The following is a 10543-nucleotide window of genomic DNA, read 5'->3' on the forward strand; positions in this document are numbered from 1 at the left end:
GGATATTTTTACAATTGCAATGACTCGTGTGATTTTTTCCAATGTGGTTATGTTATATGTGTAATTGTAAGATTGCAAGTTTCAACAGACAACAAATCGTATAAAATTATTGAGATATTTGAATCTAATTTTTAAAGTTTTATTCATCTTACTAAGATAGTTATATTAAACAGTTTTGCCCTGCTTACTTTTGAGATTTTATCTAAAAACATGCATGTAAGCTTACCACCAACATAGGTCTTAGTTCAACCGCAATTTGTTCCCAACCCCTTTTGTTTGGGGTACGTGATGAGTTGAATTTATCGAGATTTGATTCTCGAAGTCGAATCAACTCTCGTGTTGACCCCTCGCTCCACACACAATCAACCTCTGGCTGACTACCTGTGGGAGCTATTCAAGAACGAATGAATCATACGAAAGGAGTTGATCCTACAGATGGGAAACTTGCCAAATACTGTTTAAATTGATAACACACTTGCTAGTGTTGTACAAACAGAAAACTATTTGCTGTATGTAAGCCTTCATGATATATAAAAATATAATAATCTCTGATTTTGAACTTGAAACATTTTGTTGCGTAAGACAGCAAGTAATAATTTGGTTGAAGTAAAAAAGTTTGATTTCATGTTCAGGGTAAAGAAAATTAACCTACGCTAGTATAGAAATAATAACAGGCCTGAAGGGGGATATTGCGGATTGCCTACCCAAGGAACCAATATTCCTCAGAGAGCAGAGTCCTATCGTAGCTAGTTCCATTAGTCAGCTGAGAGAAGTATTGGTTCCAAGGGGAGACCATCTGCAATATTACCCTCCAGGCCAGTCATTATTCATTTCATTATAGGCAGTGTCTAAACGACCGGACCCGGTTTCGGAGTCCTGAAAACTAAACAACCGGCTCTCTTCTCTGATTGGTCAGTTTAAGAACATAACAGGACAAATATAATATAGGACAATTTTTAATGCAAAACATAAAGAAATATATTTAATTCCGATCATAAACAAAGTTACAGAACAAATAAATGAATACAGAACAAATAATTGCAAAAACAAATGAAACACAGAAAGCAGAGGAAAATAAAAACATCTTATGGGGTTCGAACACGGTACCTTACTATCACCTCTGCTATCACGAAGCGAAAGCTATATACCGTTGAGCCACTCAGACAAACTTAAAAGTTTTTGGATATAGACCCTAACCCTAACCCAAACCCTATCGATCCCTAATTCTAAAATATAATAAAATTGGCCAAAAATAATAAAAAATAAAATAAATAAGTGACAAAATTAGCCAATCAGAGAAGAGAGCCGGTTGTTTAGTTTTCAGGACTCCGAAACCGAATCCGGTTGTTTAGACACTTCCTTCATTATACCGAATAAACATACCAATATTAAGAGAAACAAACTATTAAATGTTAAATTAAATGACATTTAATTATTTAAAAAACATGAACATAAATCTTCGTGCACTTCCACCAGCAACTTCAGGGTACTTCGGTCTGAGCGGGTGATATTAATTGCATCAATTATCACATGGTTATATCCTCTGGTTAAATATGCGCAAATATGAGTCGAAGTCTGATGGTCTTCGGTCACTATTAATCGAGATGAAGGGAGATACCAGAGCGGCCGAGGAGGCAAGACTGAACAGTGCTCGAAATAAGCGTTGTCCGGTTGTCCGAGACAACCAGAATTTGCGCCGGACAACCTAACCAGTCTGAGACATTGTCCGGTGGACAACCAAGAAAAATTTGGTTATATTTGTCTCAAGGTTCACCAAGAGCACTTATAGCCTGGCGGCCCGCCATTAATCTATGGTGTGGGAAAGCGACGCATACCACGCTGCGCGACTGCTCGGACGAATAGCGCATAACCATGCAGGGGCGTACCTACCTATACGCAAAGTACGCAAATGTGTACTAAATTTTTTCAAAATAAAAAAAAGATCTTTTTACTAAAACAAAATAATGCAACGTTCAGTTGGGCTTACAGAATTATGCATGTGATAAGAATAATGACTACAGTGTCATTACGCCAGATGGTCGGAAGGATTTCATTTTCAATAAAAATAACAACTTTGACAATTTTGAGTGCAATTTTGCGTACCATCAAAAAATGTCTGGGTACCCCCCTGGTGATACTTGCATTGAAGACTTCTGCTACGAGCGATGCACAGAGCTATGTTGCATGGGGTTGTGCAGTCACATGTATGAACACAGCTGCTCAGATCACTTGTCACATGTTATACATACCAAGTGCAGTCACGTTACTCACCGAGACGTAGAGATGGCATCCGTGCCGCTTCAGTGATTCTGACCCAAAGGAATCCTACTGGTGACCACTGGGTGCTGGTGGCCATATCCATGCAGGAGCGACTGATACATATCCTTAGTCTAGACCCACGGGAGAGCACATGCAGATGCCTCGTCTTCTCCCTGAGCAAATCAGGCATTCTCCATTATGATAGCTTTCCTGAAATAGAAAACGAAGATAGAAGTGTTGGAATATACATTTACATGCCCACCACATAGACTCCAAGAAGACTTTTCTAGTTGTGGGGCATTTGTGTGCCATATTATGCCCCACAACTTTAAAAAACCAGATCACTGACGGCAGACGTAGATGTGCCGACACAGCTCAGAAAAATAATATTTGAAGAAGCTGTTGGCCACTGTAAAAATAAACCAAAGAAAAAGAAATGTGCTAGTGCAGTAGTGATGAAATTAATGGTCACAACAAATCGGACAATTGGATATATGCTGCGACAATAAGCCAGTTCGTAGTTAGCCAAGGGGTTGTGTGATGTCACAGGTCACCGGGTCATTTGTGACAAAAATCTATGAAATCTCGAGTGCGGCGTGCGCTGTCGATTCAGTACGTATATGTACATGTATTCTGTGTAGGTGTACACGCACGCATGTGTACGTGCACACGCTCGCCCGCACGCACGCACGTAAAATATGGTGAAATGGAGCACCGTGATTGGTTCAAGCTTCACATAGAGCACCGTGATTGGTTCAAGCTTAGCATACAGCCATCTATTGGCAGAATTTGCCTGTTTCGAAAAATTCCACTTTTCAAAAGCTTATTACAAACTAATGTGCAAGAATTTTGGGGTGAACATTGGTGATTTATAATCAGGATAATGTATTTAACTTATAACCAGATTTAAACTTGGTTCCATGAGGTGTCAAACGAAAGTGAACAATAATCACTCTTGGCCCATGGCCTAAGTAGTATCTCGAACAAAATCAGTCCGCATTCGCTTGGCGGTTCACCTTCTTCGTGATCGTCCACTTCGACGTCTGGCGGTGAATACGCAGCAGCTTTGAGCGCGGGTCCGTCGGCGCGAACGTCTCCTCCATCATGTGCGCCCAGAGCCAGTGCGCCGCTCGCAGCTTCGCAATATCCACGTAGAAGTTCATGCCGACGCCACAGAAGAACGACAGCCGGGGTGCGAAATCAGCGATGGACAGTCCGGCATCCAATCCTGAATAGTACGAGAGAGAGAGTGTATGTGTGTGTGTGTGTGAGAGAGAGACGCGAGAGTTAAGGAGAGATAGCATAAGAGAGAGGGAGAGAGAGGGGGGACTGAGAAACCGAGAGAGAGAGCAAGAGAAATAAAGAGTGAGAGAGGGATACACGAAGAGAGTGAAAGAGAGACACAGAGAGAGAAAAATAGAAAGAAAAGAGATAGGAGTGATTCTTAGAAGATAGGACACTAAGAAAATAATATATTCATCGTGGGTAGAATACATTGGAGGTGTAAGATTAATGAGAAAGAGCCACAGGTTACCACCACATTTCTTTACACATACCCTCGGTGTGTCGCCAGATCAAAAGCAAAACTAAGCCCTTTCTGACCAGCCTTTATGCTTTCTTTGCAGTAGTTATTTAATTGTCTCTTCCACTGTACTGAACATGGCCGACTATGAAAATATAATCAGGTGTAACCAGTGAACACATATGCAGTAGTTAAAAAACCAGCAGCTTGTCATCATTTCAGTTATATTCTGTTTACAACATGTACGTTACATATTTCAATAACTTCAGATGATCTGTCAATGTCAACTGCCTGACACAAGAACGTAAACATTACCTCTTCACTAATGATGGTGCTGTTTAATTAATTGGACTTCTGACAGAAGGATGGTAATTTATGCTAGTAAACATTATTTGAATGTTATAGTGCATTTTAACATTGTATGTAAAACACAAACAATTGGTATTTCCAAATGTAACTGTGATGCAAATGCACCTGTCTTACGCCTACGCTATTACATAGTGTTATTATAGTATTAAGGTGCGTTCACACTGACGTTTTTGGCCCAAGCCTAATGCGGCCCGCGCCAAATTTGGCTCGAGCCGAGCGTTCACACGGACGGTTTTTCGGGGCCGCGCCGAGTTAGCACGAGCCAATTTAGTCCCATCGAAAACGTCTGACCAGGCCCAAGCCAAATTTTAGCACCAGCTGAATCGGTAGAGTGGTAGATGCCGCGATTGTCGAACGTGTACTTCAACGAAATAAAGTCCAAAACAGTATAAAAATTCGAAAAATTTGATCAGGATACATGTTTTCAAGATTGATAATTGAACTCGGAACGGATGTAAACACTGAATCGTACACAACGCCATCTCGCGACATACTGCCAAAGTATCTGTGAGATATTTGTGCAATAAAATTTATTTTAATTTTAATTTGACAGACATTATTCACTTGCGTACGTGTGAACGCTCCGACTCAAACCGGCCCGAGCCAAATTTAGCCCATTTAGCTCGAGCCAAACCATGACCGTGTGAACGCGGTATATATCCTATCATATATGTAGGCCTATGGGTCACATTGAGACCTATGTCATTTTCGTAAATGTGGGGTGCCGACTGTTACACGTCGTAGTGTTGAGCGAGAAGGGAACTTGTGGCTAGGTTAAATATAGTGATTATACTATAGTGACTTTTATTAATGTGGTGGATTCGAATGCGTACCTGCAAAACAACACTGCATAACTTGGTTCTGAAATTGCTGCGCGCAGAAAGCATTTCAGTATATTATAAGCGTATTAAATTGACCACGTAACTATGCTCCGCTGGCATGTTGCGCTGTACCGTTAGTGTTGTAAACGAGCTTCTTCTTGGAGCTTGGAGCTTCTTCTTCATACAACAACATACAAAACACGCCTTCTCGATCAGCTGAAACCAAAACATCCGGGTACCTCTGTTATTGCTAGGGGCTATTTTCGCATGCAACAGCGCTCGTTACTGGTTCATGCTCCTCGCCTGAACCAATGCCTGTCCATTTAACATTTACGCGCCGCCAACTACGGAAGCGGAAATTCTTGGTTGGTGTATCACTGCGCTGTTTGTTGAGAAATATCTCCTGCTTTTAATGTAGTAATTAGAGTTGCGCGATTAGATAATACGCCGACTGCACATGTTAATGATATCATTTATTCTTAATTATTCATGATGTTTCATTAAATCAGCTATTATTTACTGCACAAAACCTATATGTATTACATTTCATCTCGGCAGTCGTCACTCTTCTTGTGGTGCGTGATCACAAACTCCACGGGAAGATGCGCGCTCTCGTCATGGCTCAATCTACCACTGCCACAAGTGGATTTCGGTTGACCAATTTGTAAACGCTTTTTTTCTACAAGTTCTATGCCGCAGGCACCCGATTACTCGTATCCTATGTAGATGTGAGAAGTATTGCAACTCATATTTTCGCCCCACCAGAATAGCTTATTTTAAATATAAGTATTCCCAATTATAAACGTCCCATTATTTACTCGAGAATTTGATGATAACATAGCTGATTACGATAGTTTGCGGCCCCATTTGGTGACCCTTCCTATTTCTTACATGCAAATCATCTCGTCTGTTTATCTCCTCTAAAAATTTTAAGACGGCTATCACGGTGCTTGTGTTAATACTTTTGATTCATGAATTTTTCGGATGGCTTTGAATTGGCCAATACATCATGCTTGCGTAAGTTTTAGGGGCCAAATACTACTAATTCTCGAAAGCTGTCTTTGATGCTTTTTTGGTATTCCAGCCTTAACAATTCATCTAAAAATTAGGTCCACAGAAACTGCATAATTAAGATAGGAAATTTACGTAACTGTTTTGTTCGACGGGCGACACCTTTCGCCCTGGACCGTTTGGATTGCGATTTGCTGGGATTCCCCGGAAAGCTACCGCCCCACTTGAAATAGCATAGTGCTTGGCCCGCGATACTGCCTACGTTGGGCCATTGACGAGTGTGACTAGTCATTGAGCTTCTATAGCTGGTCAAAGAGCGCGGCGCGGCATGCAAATTACCAAAATGTGCCGCCAGTTTGAATAGTGTATCAGTTGGGTTTGTTATACTAATCCTAGATACAGCCGCTACAGCGAGATAATTTGGATATTTTATTCACGTGGTTTTGATCACAGTGTTTATAACCAGTCAGATGTATCGCGTCTTTCGATGACGTCACTTCAGCTTGTGGAGAAGAATGGTGTATTCCCTGAGGCGGCAGAAGTGGGAGAAGGGAGAACGGTGGTGGAGAAGCAGGAGGGGGATGCAAGCTGGTGAGAGGTGAGGCAAGAGGGAAGGGAGAAGGTGGTGGGGAAAAGTCGAGGGGAAGCAACGTACGAGAAGGATGGGGCGATGGTTGACAGAAATCTGGTGGTGGAGAGAGGGGGAGACGCTAGTGGTAGAGAAGGGGAGAGCTGTGGAGCAGTGCGAGGAAAGGAGAGGAAAAGGTTGGGGGGAAGGAGGAGGGGGAAACTGGCTGGAGCAGGAGGGAGGGGGAGATGGTGCGTGTAGGCCTGGGCGAATTGAAGAGGGAAGAAGGGAGAAGCTTGGCTGGAGAAAGGAGGTGGTAGGGTTAGAAATGGTTCCATTGTCATGAGAAAAAGCGCAAGGGTATGGTGGTGAACGTACGTGGTTGGGAAGGAGAAGTGTGTGTGTCAAGGAAGAGAAGGCACCTCGCTGCCACCTTCGCCACCACCTCATCCTTCAATCCACCCCTCCTACACCAGTTTCCCTCCTCTTCTCCACCAGGCTTCTCCCCCTCTCACCTTCTCCTCTCCCTCTCCTTCTCCACAGCTTCTCCCCTCCTTTTCTTCCACCGCGATTACATGAATGGTTATAACACAACGTGACAAATATGCAATTATCTCCTGTCACCGGCCTGAATATAGAAAATCGTGCATATGGCGAAAACGAATGATATCGGATGTGGGGTTTGTCTTATGCTGGGCCCGGTTACAGAGTAAGGATTATTGCACTAATTTGTTGCACGTGCGTTTTGTGTTTATGAACAGCAGATGTTAATCGCCGGCCTGATGAGAAGCGAGGTGGAGAGCTTGGAGGGGAAGGAGGAGGGAGGAGAAGGACGAAGGATTGGTGAAGGACGGGGGAGAAGCTGCGTGGAGGGATTATGACGGGTGGTGATGGGTTTAGAGGAATGGAGGTGATGACAAGAGAGAAGGAATCTAGGGGTGGTGCGATGGTGGCAGGGGTTTGGCCTGTTCTCCTGGCACCTTCTCCTTTTCTACACCTCATCAAATATACTCTCACCCTCCCTCTTTGCCACAGTTCATCATATTCCACTTCATAATTCTTCCTCTCCCCTAGACTGTTCGCCCTCTCCTCTCTCTCAGGCTCAAGGTTTCCCACATCGCCTTCTATTCTCCACACTTGCTCCTTCTTCATGCAGCTCCTGTGGTTTCTGCCCTCCTTCTCCACACTTTCCTTCTCCCTTCCTCCTCCTTCACATCTTTTCGACAGTGGAAGTGACCTCACGAACAGACGATTATTGTTCTATTGTAGTGTTTATATCCTCTTAATCTATGTACTAAACGTGTACAGGCCCTGAATATCCTGAAGTTAGACACCCTAATGGGTTCGCGGAATGTATTCGTGATCAGCCCCGAAAACGTAATCCTGCTTGTATGAACAGGTCGTGCGGCTTACCTCCTGCTTCACCATACCACTTCACCGTACACGAAGTAGATAGGTGTAGTAGTAGGCGGATAAACGACCATTTCATATCTGGTTTGACTCCGAAATGCTGAATTGAACCATTCCCTGATGGGTTTTCACCGGTCTCTCTGATAGTTTTCGGGTTCTCCTGAGTAGGTATTATCGTGGGGCGTGGTACGATGATGCAATACTCTAACTTGTTGTATAGTCTTTGCTGAATAGGTTTGTGTATTTGCTCTCCTGCTTAATTACTCTGATCGATTGGAATACGCCGTGATGGTGGGTTGATGTGATTGTTTATTATCAACTGTTGATCAATGTTGTCTGTGGGCCTGATCATGGTGTGTGTGCGTATTGGCCTCGTTATATGTGTGCGACATGCGGGCTGTTGAATCGTCGACGAAAAACTCGACCCTGGGCATGTAGTCTGTCTCACCGGTCTGAGGTCCTGTCTTGAGGAGTCAAATCCTGCCTCATTGTGTTGTTTTGGGTTGTCTCGTTTGGTTGGGGAGGTATTGTATGGACGGGTAACTGTGACTCTCTAGTCTATCATCTCGCGATTGTCTGGGTGAGTTTGTTGTGTGTGTGCGTTGTCTATTTGCGCCAAAGGAGACGCCAAGTGAGAGAGGCCTTCACTTACTGCATTTCCAAATGCACGAGTTAGCGGGTCGCTCAGCGCGGTGATCGCTTATGATTATTGATATTTATTTGCTGCGTTACGTCTTTCGTGGCTTATGGGTGGTGGAGAGTTTGAGTGTAGTCTTTCGCTAGGTGTTGTTCTGATGTGGTTATTTTATTCGGATTTGTCTTTTCTAGTGGCTTGGAGGGTCTTCTAGGCTGTAGACGACAACTTGTGCGCCGGGCGGTGAGTCGCCTTGTCGACGTTGATTTTTTTGTGGTCGCATTTTTTTTTGCATTGTTGGCTGAGCGGGGTTTTTGGGGAGTGTGTGTGGATTGTGTGTTCGGAATGGTGGTAAGTGTGTAGTAGTGATCTCTGTGGGTGAGGTTAGGGCTCCGCTCTCCTCGCCCCATGGTGGTTATAGTCTGTGAGTAGTATAGGGCATTCTCTGCATAGTTTTCTTTGATACAGATGTTTCTTGATTCATGGTCTTGCCTAGTAATCATAATGGTGTATGTGTAGGTATACATTTAGTAAATTAATTTGCCTATAGTATATCAGTGCTCGCATCACAATATAGCTAGCATACATATATAGCTACAAGCTTAATACGCAAGTCCCATTTTCCGTGCGCGTGACAAATGAAGCGTATCAATCTATCGCGAGATCTGCGTGAATGGATGTTCCGGTCGAGATAGCCTGCAGGGCTGCGGCGACCGTAGGTCCGGCCATTATGGTAGCCGGTGGCCCGATAATAGAAGTGCTCGGTATTATTTCTCCGGCAGCCGGAGAATGTATTTTTATTACATGACTGTTTTTGAATACTGATTTACTATTGTGGTAGTGTAAACGTGAAAAAATTTACCCATTGGTCTTGACTATGCAATAATTGTGGAGTTGAATATCAAAGCAGTATAATTTGTGTTCACCATAAAGGAATATGGTTTTATTTACAAGCTGAGTAACTACAAACCGCTGCACTGGTAACATCACGCGTCCGTCGTACATGCACAGTCCCAGTATGCTCTTGACAAAGCGACAAGAGAAACGCGCCTATAGCGGTAGTGATTTACTTTTGCGACCTACAACCAGATTGCATTATCCCTACTGCTCTCCCCTCTCTAGTGCTCTGTCACTCGAATGTGCACCCTCATATTCACGCCATGATCGTGATTGCCTAACCTACAACGGGAGTGTTGGTGCACGATGGAGCGCCGACCCTGGTTCGGAGTCGGTCGCGCACCCCGAGTGCGATGTTTCCGAGGGTCGGAGTTCCGAGTCGAGTTTTCCACCCACCGCCGAGGTCGTGTTCGAGTCCGACCGCCCAGTTTTTTTCTATTATAAAATAGGGGATAAGAAATTTTTGGAACTAAAGTTGAGGATGAAATCATAGCGTCTCAGAAAAATTTGGGAAAAAAACGGCGAAAAAGGGGTGGACAATTAATCGAGAGTTTTTAGTACGAGACTTCTTATTTGTATGCGGCGTGCGGTGGCGTATGGTGTGGGGTGGTGGTTATCGCGGGTCGTGTGGGTTGGGGGGGATGTCATTTAGGTACTGCTTTTGGTGGTGGGCCGAATGCGTTCAGCTGGGAATGATGTGAATTTAAGGAGCTGTGAGTCGGACCTATAGTGTGTGGCGTGTGACGTAAACGTTGTCCGGTGGCGACCGCCATATGGGTAAACGGGAACACATATCGCCGTGCGTGCCATGCGCGGATTAACTCACGTTGCCACAAATTAGAGTGCATTTTTTCGTATGTTTACGTACACGTCGTGCGGTTGCAGTGCGTTTGTGAATACCCCGAGTCATGATGCAATTGCCGTGCCGTCTGGTGTGTGGTGGGTGGTGTGGAGCCTGTAGTCCAGCAAGCGCGAATAAGATAGAATGCGTAAGCGCGCTAAACTAGGTTGACACATTTTGTACACGAGTGTGTTTTGTTGTGTGTGTGTGG

The 10543-nt window shown here is 44.0% G+C and overlaps 1 protein-coding gene across 3 annotated transcripts in view; it reads right to left on the bottom strand.

Annotated features, from left to right (window-relative positions):
* The window catches only part of LOC106813794 (methylmalonyl-CoA mutase, mitochondrial-like), a 15535-nt gene extending 10362 nt beyond the window's left edge, over positions 1-5173 (bottom strand). The window contains exons 1-3 of one of the 3 annotated variants that reach the window (XR_001394510.1): positions 5104-5173; positions 3276-3487; positions 2272-2469 (exon numbers count right to left, since the gene is read on the bottom strand). Coding sequence is in view for 1 of the 3 variants with exons in the window: in XM_014818018.1 (XP_014673504.1) it covers positions 2386-2469; positions 3276-3487; positions 5104-5164 (357 nt within the window). In the remaining 2 variants the exon portion in view is untranslated. Of the gene's footprint in view, positions 1-1941; positions 2470-3275; positions 3488-3815; positions 3871-5103 lie in introns of those variants that run through there. The other 2 variants (XR_001394511.1, XM_014818018.1) reach the window with 2 other exon arrangements.
* Positions 5174-10543: the final 5370 nt, after the last annotated feature.

This window comes from Priapulus caudatus, unplaced genomic scaffold (genome assembly GCF_000485595.1).
Source record: "Priapulus caudatus unplaced genomic scaffold, Priapulus_caudatus-5.0.1 Scaffold825, whole genome shotgun sequence".
In the NCBI taxonomy this organism is placed as follows: domain Eukaryota; kingdom Metazoa; phylum Priapulida; class Priapulimorpha; order Priapulimorphida; family Priapulidae; genus Priapulus; species Priapulus caudatus.